Here is a 15,881-nt window from a genome sequence, read left to right as displayed (position 1 = left end):
AGCAGCATGGGCAGCAGCGTTAATACTGATCATTTAACTTTGGTACCAGTTTTGCCATATACAGCCCCAAATAAAACACCCCAATGAACACTATATAGGTGTGAGTACATACTGAATGTGAGTGCATTTGGGGATACATGGGGCTTAGAAAACACATTTCCCCCCCAGGAACAATAAAGACTGTTTATCTCTATCGGTCTATCTCACTATCTCTTAAAAGTTATATTATTGTATAATAGTTGTAGCTACTGTAGTGCACTTATAATATTAAAAAATAACAGCAGCATAATGTCTTGTCCTGTTATCAGCTGGTGCTGTACCCATGGTATTGATAACAGGAGCGCTGTCAATAGTAGTAGTTCTAGCACCAGCAGCCGTGATGTGGGAATGCTTACACCTGGAGGTGATGGATCAGCCAGACAAGACGGTTTAAAGAGACAGCAACGTTTTAAAGAGAAACAGTCATTTGGAGGGAGCACATTATTTTTAGTTTCCTCTAGTTTCCCAGAATTATATGAAATGGCCTCAATCAAGACCCTCAACTCTTAGTGAGTCACATGGTGGCAGTTTATTTATCCAACCTGATAATTCACCACTTCATTTAATAGTGGGCAGATGGATGATCTAATGTTATCATATTTAATAGTTGTGCAGTAGATTCGACCTTTTTGAAGCTCATTATGTGTAGTTTGGAGTTTTGTAGGTGGGACTATGTGTGTTTTTTGTTGAGCCTTGGGCAGTTTCGAAGCTACAGTCTGTGGTATGGATTTGGTTACATTATGCAGTGCATCAATCAGAATATGTCAATGCTGTGATTTGAATTGTGCGTGTGCACCTCTGCCCTAATAAGACCCCATAAAGCATAAGAATATAATGTGTTTTCCACTATTCTCAGCTAATTGTGCCATATATATAAATAACTACAATCAAGGAAAAGATATGATGTTAACTTTGCATTTGTGGGTCAGAGTCAGCTCCATCCTGTGTTCTGCTGCATCCATCTGAGTTGACATAAGATAAAAAAAAAAATATATAGAAAAGAAAATATAGAAAATCAAGTGGAGTAGCATATATAGTCTCACACAAAGCAACTTGTATCACACTGAAGATCAAAAGGCTGAAAGTTTCAGGTCACAGTTGTCTCACTTGCTTCTTTTGTGTCATCAGTTGTAGAGTATAATTGTTGCTACAGTATTCTGTAGATTTCATCCCAGTATATAACCAAAGACTGGAATATGTGTCTAAGTATAAAGTATTAAAAAAATAAATATATAAATAAAAAAACGACTGAGAGAGAGAAAAAAAAAGGAGAACAGCTTGAGAATCCTGTGAATGCATTCGCTCTATCTGTGTTGTCTTACTATTAATGGAAAGCTTTGGAGACGTCCTGTCCCTTGGGCCGTGGTGTTTTATATCAGATTGATTCATCTTTGAAATTATTTCTCCACTCATCTCTCATTTGCACTCCCGGCTGCAGCTCATGTGTCAAGCAGTATATAATCCCTTATGCAAATAGGAAGCTAATGATATGTACGCATTTCTGTATCAATTGAACACCTATTTAAAAAGAAAAAAAAAATCAAACTAACCCACTTTCCCAGACAAAAAGCCAATACTGCATCAGTCTATTAGCGTGATAGCAGATGACAGTAAATCCCCATGGCGTGCACTCTTGGCATTTTACCTACAATGTGACGATGTGTATCTATTCAGCGTTCACAATGTACTCACATTGACCTATATAGCTGGGCAAATGCCAGTAGGTTAAGAGCTGCTTCACCTTTGTGGCAGAACAGAAGAGTATCATTCAAGCGCTGTGACCTTTGTTTGCAGTTATTAAACTTCAGTACATGGTGGAGAGTAAATGTTTGCTTTGCGGAAACTACAGTAGTTGGATTCAGATTTGATATATGGTGCATAATGTTTCCTAATCTAAATATCACAGTTGTTGCAGTTGTAATCTGATATAAGAATGCAAGAAAAACATAGCAGAGATGCAGGTTAGGAGTTGAACATGAAGGATTTCTGTTGATGTGTGCAGGAAGCAAATTATTATCAAAATGACTGACAAAATGATTTTGGATTTAGGACCAGGTCACAAAAATCGTGGGGAATCTAAATGCTAAAGTGTTAACAGGTGAAGTTTAAAGGGACATTGTGTAACTTCTCCTGTTATCTATTCACAAAAATCGATTATTTGGTTCTTCAGTCTGTTTTTCATTAATCAGTAATCCCCCCCATCAACAAACTGAAGTGTTCCTTTCAGCTCTGAATGAGCCGTTCATATCATTCATATCTCCATGGAGCGGGTAAGCTCGGTGCTGGCTGCCATGTGGTGTCGCCATGTTTTTACGTTCAGTGGCAGCGTGACGGTAGGAAACCACGGAAACTCAGCGGAGACACCGGAGCTGTCGGCTCAGGTGGAGGTGGCGTCTGTGAAAAGTCACCGCGGTAACGCAGTGAGGAGGAATGGAGCGTTACACTGATGCTGCATTCACCTGCGGTCGGGCAGACGGCCGTCGGTAACAAACCAGATGTCATTTTAGTCACAGAAGTCCAGAGAAAGCCGGTAAAACGTGGGTCAGGTAAACAATACAACATCACCATGACAACATATTGTCACGTGTATTGTTTTGCCTCGTGCTAATGGACCACTTGTTTACATAGAGGCTTGTTTATGCCATTACGTGCAGCGGCTGTCTGCTGTCTGCCCAATTTCAAGTGAATGCAGCATGAAAAATACGATTGAGCTGGTATCGTATGCTGGATGGGAGGAATTCCTACACAATGTACCTTTAATGATTGGTGCCATTTCACTCTCATTCTGGGGAGATTAATAATGATCATCAGGGTTTTGTGTATTGTAGCTGAAAGTAGGAAATTAACTTGCCATCAGCTTTGCAGTATACGATAATAATAAAATACGATTGAGTTGCTTGCGATATACAACTGCAACCCTAGATGGGAATAATTCCTACGCAATGTACCTTTAAAGTAAAGTATGAACCTGCAGTAGCCGGTCTATTTGCCATTCTTGTGTTTTTTTTAGTGAGGGGTGTGTGTGAGTGTGAGTGCAGGTTCTCTCCGTGTCTGAGGGGTTTCCCTCCAGGTAATCCAATTTCCTCCGACAGTCCAAACACTCACGGGTCAAGCACACTGGAAACTCTAATTTACCCCAACGTGAGCCTGTGAATGTGAATGCATTTGTCGGTTTATGTGTGTGGTTGTGTGTGTGTGTGTGTGTGTGTGTGTGTTAGCCATGTGGTGAACTGACGACCTGTCCAGGTTGCACCCCGCCTCCAGCCCCCCACCCCCACCCCGCAACCCTGAACAGGAAAAAGCAATAGAACAGCAGATGGATGGATTGAATGGTTCAAATAGATTTGATGCCATAATAACGAAGACGTCTTTATCTCGTACAATATTAATGTTTGAACACTTAGGACTCTCCGTTTTTTATCTTTAAAAGGATTAAAAAGGAAAGGAAAAAACGATAATAGAGGAGCAAACCCACAACCAGTCATTACACTTCTGTCAAGTGAAGTCGGCCTGATCACCACACACCCATGTGTTCCAGCTGTGAGGGCTGCTGCCAGATGGCCTGGCCCCCTTCCTCTGTATTGTCACAAATACCAGGCCCTGTCAGTCAGCTCAGCCTCACACACAGAGACCCGGCTGGCCTCCGGTCCTTCCACTGAGTCGCATGTGAAAAGTTGATTGGCTGTGGAGAGATAATGAGGTCCAGCAGTAAATTGATTGGCATGAACACACAAGCAGAGGTTGAGAAGTGAGGATTAAAGATGTCCTCCCACACTCTCTTTTCCGGAGTTCACTCTATGAATACGTGTGTTAAAGCCACTCCAGGATAAAAGATGAGTTTGCCTTTTTCAATAAAGAATACAGTCTGCGATGGCTGAGGACGCTGAGAAACTGTTTCTTGAGCTAAAACCAGAAAAAAAAAAAAACAGACACTCAGTGATTCTTTTCAGTCTATATTATTTGTCTACGACCCTGACTGCGGCTGTGTGTTGATAACGCAGACTGTTCAGCAGTCTTCTTGTACTTGAACTCGGTATTTTACTGGTCCAAGGATGGAAATAAAAAAATAAAAAAAGGTGTTTGTGTGCACAAGCACCCACACGTTTCCAAGATAACGGGGCGCCAATAATAGTTCTCCTCTCTTGCCCTCATCCTTGACATTTCCGAGCGGGGACAGATCGCCGTCCACTAACCCTGCTGAAAACCTCCGACCCGTCTCCGCAACAACTTCTGTCCTCTCTCCATCACCTTCGTCCTGTCCTGTCCTGTCCTCTCGTCTCATCTCGCTTCATCCTTGCCCTGTCCTTACCTGTAATCTCTCCTGCTGTCTTCTTCCTCCCTTCAGCCTGTTCTCACTCCCACCGTGCTCCACTGCGTGTCAATGAACAGCCCCTGTCCTTCCCCGTCCCTTGTCCGTCTGTACGGTATGTCAACCTGTCTCATGAGGAGCTGCTGCTGACATGTCCCGCAGATGAGCTCGATCACACGGGACCAGAGCTGTGAAGCCATGTGGGTCCAAAAAAAAAAAAAAAAAGCCCTATTGCTATTGCACATCTCGCCAGATCCGGGGTCCTCTCTGATTCCCTCCCTTGTCCTCTGACGGACGCTAATACGAAACAACAGTGACACAGAGGAGTCATCACAACTAAAGAGACACTTCTGACTCTGCAGAGATCAGGCACAGTAAATATATCACAGTGCTGCTGCTGCTGTGGCTCATGTGCAAAAGTGCTCTAAATGCGCTTCCCCTAAGGAGCCCGGCTTCTTTATCTATATTACAGGAGCAGGTCACAGGCCAGCGTCTGGTGGGTCCCACAGAGGACACGCTAGAAATTTACTGTAATGAGAGTCGGTCCCAAGACGAGCGGCAAAATTACTAATTTGGGTTATGAGTCGTAAAAGTTCAAGACCTTTGGCTCCGAGTCTTACATGTGTTTTTTCTTCACATTCTTGATGCATGGTGTCACTTTATTTCTTTTATTGCTAAGGCAACAGTTACTCTATTAAAGGGACATTGTGTAGGAATTACTCCCCATCTAGCGTTGCGGTTGTGTATCGCAAGCAACTCAATGGTATTTTTCATGCTGCATTCACGTGAATTTGGGCAGACGGCAGACGGACGACAGTTGTAAACAAGTGGCAAAACAATACACGTGACAATATGTTTTCATGGTGATGTCGTATTGTTGTTTTAGCGGCTTTCTCTGGACTTCTGTGACTAAAATGACATCTGGTTTGTTAGCAACGGCCGTCTGCCCGACTGCAGGTGAATGCAGCATCAGTGTAACGCTCCATTCCTCCTCACTGCGTTACCGCGGCGACTTTTCACAGACGCCACCTCCACCTGAGCCGACAGCTCCGGTGTCTCCGCTGAGTTTCCGTGGTTTCCTACCGTCACGCTGCCACTGAACGTAAAAACATGGCGACACCACATGGCAGCAGCACCGAGCTTACCCGCTCCATGGAGATATGAATGATATGAACGGCTCATTCAGAGCTGAAAGGAACACTTCACTTTGTTGATGGGGGGGATTACTGATTAATGAAAAACAGACTTTTGAACCAAATAATCGATTTTCGCGAATAGATAACAGGAGAAGTTACACAATGTCCCTTTAAAGCGTGGTCTTATCCCGTCTTCTCCAGGCGGTCGTCCCACAGGTGAGAGAGGTGGTGCTCGCACTTCTACGGGAGGAGACAGATCATTTAGCAACATAGTCGTCGGTGTAATTTCAAAAAGCACACTCCAATTGTTATGTAACAGACTGTACAGAAAGAAAAAAAAAAAAAAAAGACATCATCATTCACTCTTACCTGTTAGCTGCTCTCATTAAAACAACCCCCGGTAGAGTCCACTCTGTGCTCCACAGGATAACCCACACCACAGATGAGATTTTATGGAGCTTGAAAGTCAGTGTATGTTTTTTTTTTTCTTTTCTTTTAATACCAGAGAGGGAAGAGTTCTCTCTCTCTCTCTCTCCTTTTGTATTTTTTATATTCAATTTGGACGGGGAGAGTTAGCGAGGGTCCAAGTCCTGCAGGGGGAATACGGCAACAAAAGCACAAGAGGGGGAAAAGATGTCTAATAAATCTCCACAAGAGAGGGAAGTGCATGGGCTGATCCACGGAAAACTTTGGAAGACGGACTCGCGTCTTGACAGCTGTAATTTTTTTTTACACCTCGGATGACTAATCACCTTTTCGTTCAAGTGTTTAAATCATAATGAGTGGTGCTCTTTTCTTTTCTTTCCTTTCTTTCTTTTTTTTTTTTTACACCTTGCTGCTTGTTTTAAAATTAGCTCGTCACAGTCTCCCCCGAATGTGTGAGAGTGACCACGTCGTCGTCTGCTGCCACACACCGTCACAAGGGAGTAAACCGGGGAGGGGAGTGGGAGTGGGCGTCCGTCCGTCCGCCGCGTCACCGTGTTGTTACAGTTCTGTTTGGCTGCCCACCTCCCCCTGTCTCCTCCCTCTCTCTCTCCTCCCACTCGTCTCTCCCCGTCCCCCCCCCCCCCCCCATCCTCCCTCTGCAGTGGACGTGCATCGCATTTGGAGCAGCAGGCAGCAGGTGGAGATGACATCATCTGCACTGCAGCACACTGCAGCACTGGGTCTGAACAAAGACATGTCAGCCTACCGCTAACTATCCCCCCACCGTCTCTCTCTCTTGCTCTCTCTCCCTCTCTCCCTCTCTTTCTCTTTCTTCATCTCTCTCTTGTCTCCGTCTTTCCCCACCTGTAAGCCGCTGTAAGAGGGAGAGAGGGGAGAGCAAAGCCTTGTAGCGGGGCAGGTTGTAGTGCTGTGACCTATCTCAGCCCTCTGACTCCCCTCTCAGTCTGGAACAGCCTCTCAACTCTTCACCTCAAGATGGTTTCCCCCCCCCACACACACACACACACACACATCGGAGAAAACCCTCTGCGAAACATTCAACCTCCTCGATATGAGAGCGATCTGCTGATCTGACAGTGAAGGCAGATCCCCCCCTCTTCCATTGATTGATGGGTCTCCATTATTCCCAACGCAGCGTGTCGTGTCGTGTCGTGTCGTCGCTGAAAGCAGAAAAACAGACCAGAGAGAGAGAGAAAGAGACACATAATGTTTTGCTGTGTGACTTGACCTCTTTTACAGTGGCTTATAGGAGGTTGGGCTGTGACATTAGCTCTCCGCTGAGCCCCTGAGCCGTGACTGCCAAGACGACACCGTAAAAGCGCAAAATGTCACCGGGTCGTGCTGTGAAGGCTCCCCCACTTAGAGTCATTAGGTCTCCACCTTAAGGCGTCAACACCGAGAGTCGGCAAAGTACACAAAAGCACAGCACAAGAAGATTTATGGACTCTATTTTTTCATTGTTTGCCTTTCTCTCTCCATTTTTCTTTTTTTTTCTTTTTTTTTTTTTTTTGCTGCTGTACCGAGTCCTTCTCCTCCCCTTCATCAATAAGCCAATAGCACGCAGGCAAGACCATACACACACACAGCCATGTTCCTGTCGCCTAGTTACCGCTCGGCAGCAGGTTGCCACAGAAACGGCCTCATAGTGGCTAAATGGGGAATGCTAATGCAGTCTTCTATACTCCCTGCTGCAGTGGGCTCTCTGTGCCCATCCCATCCCTCTGTCTGTACACAGCATACCTTGTATATATGTGCGTGTGTGTGTGTGCGTGTGTGTGTGTGTGCACACTCAGTCTCACAAGTGTTTGTTGTTTTTTAGTGTCTAGGTGAGTGTCTGGGTGTGTGTGTGTTTGTGTTTGGCGATGGGATGGTGGGGATTTTCCTAAATGCCTCACTGATCCTTGTGTCTTATAATCTCACATGAACCTATTAGAGCAAGTTTGAACCACAGTGTTTATAAGTGTTTGGACTTTTCTTTTAATATAATTACTCAAACACATTTTGTGCAAAGAGCAAAACCCACATTTTCCAATTTTCCAGTTACACGAATTTTTTTTTGTGCTTGTTGTTTTCGATGCAGATACTGTATGTTTTGGTAAGTCATTTGCTCTGCCCTTTGCTCGCCCAGGTCTTGCATTATGCAGCGCGTTCTATATCCTGACATAGAAAATAGATTTCCTTGTAGCAAGGATGAAACTTTGAGCGGAGACAACGACGACAACGACCCATAAAACTACTTTGACACACGTGCACCGAGCAGTAGCTGCATGTAAACACTCCCCGAGCCTCGTAGCACCTCCATCCATCCATCCATCCATCCATCCTGATGTATGGAGAGGCCGGGGGTTTTCAAGGACCGTGTGGATAGGTTTAAGTTGTGATTGATTCGGTCGTGGTCTTCCTACCAATACAGGCTCATGATGGAGCAAAGGGGGTGGGCAGGGACATCTTAGGTCATAATAGGCTGTAGTTAATCAGGTGGAGAGCGCCTTCAGCTGCAAGAGCGTGTCTGCAGCCCTGGAAGAAAAGGGTGGACACATTTAACATGCCCCCACTCATTGGCCAATCATTCAAACCTGTATTATATCCTGCTGCGGCTGCGTTTGAGTGGTGGAGGAGAGATGGCGGCAGGAGCCATTAGAGGATGATTGATGGGCCTTAAAGGTTATTTTAGTAAAGCCAATTGTTTTGATGAAGTTAATGATTGATGCTATTTCGTTCTCATTCTGGGAAGATTAATAATGATTATCAGGGTTTTGTGTATTGTAGCTGAAAGTAGGAAATTAACTTGCCATCAGCTTTGTAGTATCCCCAGAAAAAAAATTTGTTTAAAGGGACATTGTGTAACTTTTAACTCCTGTTATCTATTCACGAAAATCGATTATTTGGTTCAAAAGTCTGTTTTTCATTAATCAGTAATCCCCCTCATCAACAAACTGAAGTGTTCCGGTAAGCTCTGAATTTGCTGTTCATATCATCAGCAGTGAGGAGGAATGGAGCGTTACACTGATGCTGCATTCACCTGCAGTCGGGCAGACAGCCGTCGCTAACAAACCAGATGTCATTTTAGTCACAGAAGTCGAGAGAAAGCCGGTAAAACATGGGTCAGGTAAACAATACAACATCGCCATGACAACATATTGTCACGTGTATTGTTTTGCCTCATGCTAATGGTCCACTTCTTTACATAGAGGCTTGTTTATGCCGTTACGTGCAGCGGCTGTTGTCCGTCTGCTGTCTGCCCAATTTCAGGTGAATGCAGCATGAAAAATACGATTGAGTTGCTTGAGATATACACGCACAACGCTGGATGGGAGGAATTCCTACACAATGTACCTTTAATGATTGATGCTATTTCACTTCCATTCTGCGGAGATTAATAATGATCATCAGGGTTTTGTGTATTGTAGCTGAAAGTAGGAAATTAACTTGCCATCAGCTTTGCAGTATATCCCCAGTAAAAAAAAAAAAGAGTTAAATACAAGTTGTTGATTGCATGCCTCATGATGTTAAGCCCCCAAGTCACTGCGACAGACTCAGCGTTGCTCTGAGCAACATATTTAGTACAGCTTGTGGTGCATATTGTGTGATAATTTGTCTTGTCAGGATGCAAGGTTGTTTGTGCTGGTAACAGCAAAGACAAACATCTTTCTTCTCTTTCTTTTTTTGCACACTGGATGCTGACCTGTTCTTCTTCCTCTTCTTCTCCTTGTGTCCCACTGTTTTGTCCAGATAACCAGTTCAGAATGTCTATCCTGGAGCGCTTGGAGCAGATGGAGAGGAGGATGGCGGAGATGGCCAGCCACCAGCAGTCGAGCAGTGCAGGGAGTGGCGGAGCTGGGGGAGGAACAGGGGGAACAGGGGGAGGCGGAGGGGGAGGCGGAGGAGGAGGAGGAGGCGGCGGAGGTGGAGGAGGAGGAGGTGGAGGGGGAGGCAACAACAACAGCCAGTCACAGGTAAAAGAAAAGGAAACGCCACATCACGCTACATACATGTGACATCACGCAGAAAACAATTGAGAAATTACTCATTCTCATTGTTGTTGTTGTTAGAGAGATAAAAAAAAAAAATACAACAATCAATAACGCCTGGCTCTTTTTGTTTATGTGAGTGTGTATCTGGCCAGATGCAAGCGAGCAGCTCCTTCGAGAGCCGAGTGGTGGTGGTCTGCGAGAAGATGATGAGCAGAGCCTGCTGGGCCAAGTCCAAACATTTAATCCACTCCAAGACCTTCAGAGGCATGACACTCCTCCACCTGGCAGCGGGCCAGGGCTACGCCACCCTCATCCAAACACTCATCAAGTGGCGGTGAGAACAAAATACTCAAGATACTGTTAGAGTGGTGCTCCGGGTTTGTAATTGGTGCACACACAAACACTAAGTGGCTGCGAGTTGCTGATTGTTTTCTCTCCTCCATTCAGCACCAAACACGCCGATAGTATCGATTTGGAGTTAGAAGTGGACCCTCTGAACGTGGATCACTTCTCCTGCACACCTCTGGTAAGAGTCAAGTCCGTCCTCACAGCCGTAATGAGGAAGATCCTGGTTTGTGTGATGTGTTGCGAGTGAGTTTAAAGCCCCAGTATGTAACTTATTTGGCTTTTTATTAGCAAAAATCAAATATTGCTTTTTACGTTGAGTGGCAGCGTGACCGTAGGTAACCACGGAAACTCAGCGGAGCTGTCGGCTCGGGGAGAAAGTTTTCCAGGTAGCGCCTGTTAAAACTGTCACCACTGTGTAGTGTGAGGAAGGACGGAGGCACTGGTGTTGCATTCAGGTGCAGTCAGGCAGACGGCCGTCGGCAAACCAACCGGATGTCATTTTACTCAACAAGAGAAAGACAGTAAAACGTGGGTCAGGTAAACAATACCACATCACCATGACAACATATTGTCACGCCTGTATTGTTTTGCCTCGTGCTGGCGGACCACTTGTTTACATAGACGCTTGTTTATCCTGTTACATGCAGCGTCTGTTGTCTGTCTGACGTCTGCCCGATTTCATGTGAATGCAACATCAAGAATACGTTCCGATATGCAACCGCACCGCTAGATGGGGGGAATTCCTACACATTATACCTTTAAAGGCAGGGTTGGAGATCCTATTCTGGAGCATTTTTTACTAAACTGTTTGAAATCCTCTTCAGACTCCGATTGCAACTAATTAATTATAGCTGCTGCACAGCGATGGGTCGGGTCCGGGCTATTTTTTGGCAAATTTAGGCAAATTCTGAGCAACAAACAGGTGAATAGGAAGACAGGACAGTTGACCTTATAATGTTCATTTAGCACCAGTTGAGGAATAAAAAACTACTCCGGAGTATTCATTAGCATGAGGGTGAGTCAATAATGGCTGGATTTCTTTTTTTTTTTTTGGTGAACTATTCCTTTAATATCTCTGCCTATCTGTTCTCCATCCAGATGTGGGCGTGTGCGCTGGGTCACCTGGAGGCGGCGGTGGTCCTGTACAAATGGGACCGGCGCGCCCTGGCCATCCCAGATTCCCTGGGCCGCTTGCCCCTGTCCATCGCCCGCTCCCGTGGCCACACCAAACTCGCCGAGTGTCTGGAGCAGCTGCAGAGGGAGGAGCAGCAGCCGCCCGTCACTCTGCCGCCCACGACCCGCATGTCCTTCTCCCCCGGCCCCGACGCCCCCACCACAGACAGCTGGATGGTCAGCTGGGCCAACGACACCGTAGTCGCACCGAGCGGCAAGAAAGGAGGTCCGGCCACCACGACAACCACATCCACCACCACCAGCCTCAACCCAGGTCAGTGCAGTCCTGTTTGTGCATGTCACTTAAAGGAGAATTCTGGCCATTTTTTACCCCTGAATCGTTGTCCTGATGTTTCACCCAGTGTTGGGGGGAGAGAAAAACACGACTAAAATTGATGCAGGCAAACCGGAGTTACACCATGGCTACCCGGCGCTAGGGATAGCCACAACGCTAAGCTACAGTATGGGGGCAATTCTTTCAACCACAACAAACACTCAAAAAACAATCAAAAAATTGATGGTACATGACTCATAAATGCTAGAGCAGAGCAGTGGTAATGTCCAAAATATCTCCAACCGTTTATTTTTGTAAAGAAATCATCACAACAAGGAAAAAGTGTTAGTTTCTGTGGCGGGGAGAGCAGGCGCTCTGTGATGGGATAGTAATGTCTTTCCAGGATGTTTCAGAGTTCGGCTATCTGAGGTGAGGGACTACACTGCAAAAACACAAAGTTTATACTGTTTATACTGTACACTATATGAGTTCAGTGGTGTCTCTAAGGATTCCAGTCATGTACCATAGATATTTGATTGTTTTTTGAGTGTTTGTTGTGGTTGAAAGAATTGCCCCCATGGGTTAGCGTTGTTGTCGCTGTCCCTAGCGCCGTGTAGCCATGGTGTAACTCCGGTTTGCCTGCATCAATTTTAGTCGTGTTTTTTGCTCCAAACAACACTGGGTGACCATCAGGAAAACGATTTAGGGGTCAAAAATGACCGGAATTCTCCTTTAAATTTGGAAGCAAAGTAAGGGTATTATGCATCTAAACGTTATATTTTCTGTTTCATTGCAGACTTGAGAAGGCCCAGATCAGAGCCCTCCAACTACTACAGCAGCGAGGGCCAGAGAGACCTCCCACTCGCTAAAAAACATAAACCCAACCCCGAACTCTTTCAGACTCGGCCCGACAAGGCCATGTCTGTTCCTCTGAGCCTGGAGCAGCAACAGCTCCACAAGCTGTCCTCTAGCCCCAAGAGCCTGTCCTCAGAAGGCCTCAGCTCAGAGAAGGGCCTGTCTACGGGAGGCAGCACGGGGACCGCCAGATGGACCTCGAGAGAGAGTTTCTCCGGCAGCGGTTTGGGAAGGAAGGCGCTGGGGGTCAGCGGAGGCAGCAGCCTGGGGAAGGAGAAACTGGTCAACCGGTTGCGTCAGCGGGAACAGCTCGGCATGCTCGTGATGGCGGACAGAGAGATGGCCGACGCGGAGCTGCTGACCTATCGGGACGATCTGGAGAACCAGGACTGTCTCACGCAGATGGACGACCTGCAGGTGATCTAAAACAAAACAGCTGTCCACGCAGTCAGCGTAATGCCACGGACCTGGCACCAGCGCTGCCAAAGGAACTCATTTATCCCAGCAAATTTAGCTACAGAGAGCTTAAAGGAATAGTTTACCAAAAAAAGTACCGTGTCATTATTGACTCACCCTCATGCTGATGAATACTCCGGAGTAGTTTTTTATTCCTCAAAGTGCATCTGGAGACCCGGGAGGCTGGTTCGTAGTCCAACCAAAACTTTATATGAGATTAATAGGGCCCGACACAAAAAGGTCCATAAAACTACACAAAAACCATTTAATATTCCTCCACACTGCTCGTCCACTGCAAGTCCAGAGTTTACTGGAAACTACCTCATGTAGGACATTTTTACAGCCTAAACTTTTGTGTGTCGCTTGCCTGGTCACTCAGCAGGATGTAAATACCGATGTGTCCCAATTGCGAGTTTTCGTGAATTTTGTCTGTAAAAATTTTATTTTTTTTGAATTTTGTAAAAATATCCTCAATGACGTTGTTTCGGGTAGACTTTGGACTATATCCCTTCAGGACACTTGGATTGCAGTGTGGAGGAATATTAAATGGTTTTTGTGTAGTTTTATGGACGTTTTTTGTGTCTGGCCCTGTAACTCTCATATAAAGTTTTTGTTGGACTACGAACCAGCCTCCCGGGTCTCCAGATGCACTTTGAGGAATAAAAAACTACTCAGGAGTATTCATCAGCATGAGGGTGAGTCAATAATGACTGAATTTCATTTTTTAGTGAATTATTCCTTTAAGAAAGAAGAAATCGGTTGTATCCATTTTAAATCACTGCTTTATATGAAAGTTGGTGAAAAAATAAAAAAAATTAAACGACATATAATACACTTAACATTCACAGTATGTGTACTGTTAGAAGGAGGATGTCATATGCCTGTTTCAGTGGCACCACTTCAGTGGCCTGAGAGCCGGAGCGCCAGTGAAGGCAGCATGCTGAGATGACATTTAAATTGGACATAACAGTACCACGCCACCTCTTTTATGTCCGCCCTTTGCATCGGGTGGGCGATACACACCAGGCTAATTTGGCACTCTCTTAATGACCATCATTGCATAATAAACTCTCTCTATTGATCTACTTCCATAGCCAAGGGATTGTTCCAGCCATCCATCTCAGTCTAACGGCTCCTCCAACCAATAGTGCTGGATTAGAACTTTTAGCCCACAACAATATCACTCTCATCATTATACACCCCGTCCATTCACATTACATCTGACGTTTTCTGTCATAAACCGAAGCAATTAAACCCGCACCTCCAGACTGTGTGCGCGCCATTCTGAATTTCGTTGTCTGTCTCATTAAAACAGGTAAACATGATGACTTTGGCAGAGCACATCATTGAAGCGACGCCAGAGAGGATAAAGAGGGAGAACTTCACCGCCACAGACTCTGTGCCCTTGGACACATCAGGGGTCAGTAACACCATGAACTGGCTGGCCAACTACTTGGGAGACGTGGAACAGCTGCCGAGCATCATACACCTACGGTAAGGAGGAGCGCCAACAGACCGGGGAACAGCAGATGTGGCAATACAGCGCCGTGAAAAAGCATTTGCCCCCTTCCTGATTTTAGCATTTTGCATATTTGTGCACAATTTAAAGCCCTAGTGTGTAACTTATTTAGCTTTTTATTAGCAAAAATCAAATACTGCTTTCATAAATACGTATTTCACTGAAGTCGAATCACACCTGCATACAAATGAAAGCTTTCTCGTACCTTAGAATGAGTTGTTACAAGTCGTTACAAATACATAAGTGGGCGACGCACCGAACCGAGGCGGCCATGTTGCATCGCCATTTTTTACGTTGAGTGGCAGCGTGACCGTAGGTAACCACGGAAACTCAGCGGAGCTGTCGGCTCGGCCTGTTAAAACTGTCACCACTGTGTAGTGTGAGGAAGGACGGAGGCACTGGTGTTGCATTCAGGTGCAGTCAGGCAGACGGCCGTCGGATGTCATTTTCCTCGACGAGAGAAAGACGGTAAAACGTGGGTCAGGTAAAACAATACGACATCACCATGACAACATATTGTCACGCCTGCATTGTTTTGCCTCGTGCTGGCGGACCACTTGTTTACATAGACGCTTGTTTATCCTGTTACATGCAGCATCTGTTGTCTGTCTGACGTCTGCCCGATTTCACGTGAATGCAACATCAAGAATACGTTCAGATATGCAACTGCACCGCTAGATGGGGGGAATTCCTACATATTAGGTTATACCTTTAAAGAAATGCCATATCTTATCTTATAGAAGCGTATAATACATTCTTGGCTTTACATTGTTGTGTTGTCCAAAAAGGTTTGTTAAAATGGTGAAAAGGACATCTGTATGTGTGGTGCATTCATTCAAGGACAAGTCTTAGGGTGAAATACTGTAAGCAGATGTAGTGTGAGCTTATGTACTGTAATCACCACCAGCAGCTTTTTCTACAATGAAAATAAAAGAAGTCTGACAAAGAAGTGATCCTCTCCCCCCCCTTTAGATCTCTTTATAACGAACCCCTCACCCCGTCATCCAACCCCAGCCTCAGTCCCGGCGGCTCTCCGCTGAGAGAGGCGCCCCTGGAGAGGTCTACGCTCCCGTCACCGGCCGACTGGAGCGAGTTCATCAACGCCTCCAACAGCAAAGTGGAGCGAGACCTGGCCCAGCTGACTCTGTCAGACCCAGAGCAGCGAGAGCTGTATGAGGCCGCCCGCCTCGTCCAAACTGCCTTCCGCAAGTACAAGGTACAGGCTCGCCCGGCGCTCGGGTGCCATTTGCTGTGTGTAAAGCAGCCTGCAGTGTCGAGACTGGAGAAATGTAATGGTCTTGTTTTGGGGGGAATTTTCTGTGGGATTCATTTTTCATCTGTTTACAAGTTA

At 45.7% G+C, this 15,881-nt stretch overlaps 1 protein-coding gene across 1 annotated transcript in view; it reads left to right on the top strand.

Moving 5' to 3' along the window:
* Positions 1 to 15,881, top strand: part of camta1a (calmodulin binding transcription activator 1a) — a gene marked incomplete at both ends in the record, with an annotated part of 373,552 nt that overhangs the window by 351,976 nt on the left and 5,695 nt on the right. Inside the window, 7 exon segments of the mRNA XM_083975264.1 lie at positions 9,664 to 9,887; positions 10,043 to 10,239; positions 10,353 to 10,431; positions 11,352 to 11,700; positions 12,497 to 12,972; positions 14,327 to 14,505; positions 15,503 to 15,746. Of these exon segments, the coding sequence (XP_083831390.1) occupies positions 9,664 to 9,887; positions 10,043 to 10,239; positions 10,353 to 10,431; positions 11,352 to 11,700; positions 12,497 to 12,972; positions 14,327 to 14,505; positions 15,503 to 15,746 (1,748 nt within the window).

Source organism: Trachurus trachurus (genome assembly GCF_905171665.1).
Source record: "Trachurus trachurus genome assembly, chromosome: 7".
In the NCBI taxonomy this organism is placed as follows: Eukaryota; Metazoa; Chordata; class Actinopteri; order Carangiformes; family Carangidae; genus Trachurus; species Trachurus trachurus.
The sequence above is the reverse complement of the archived record's forward strand: the minus strand, read 5'-3'. Positions and strand labels throughout refer to the sequence as shown.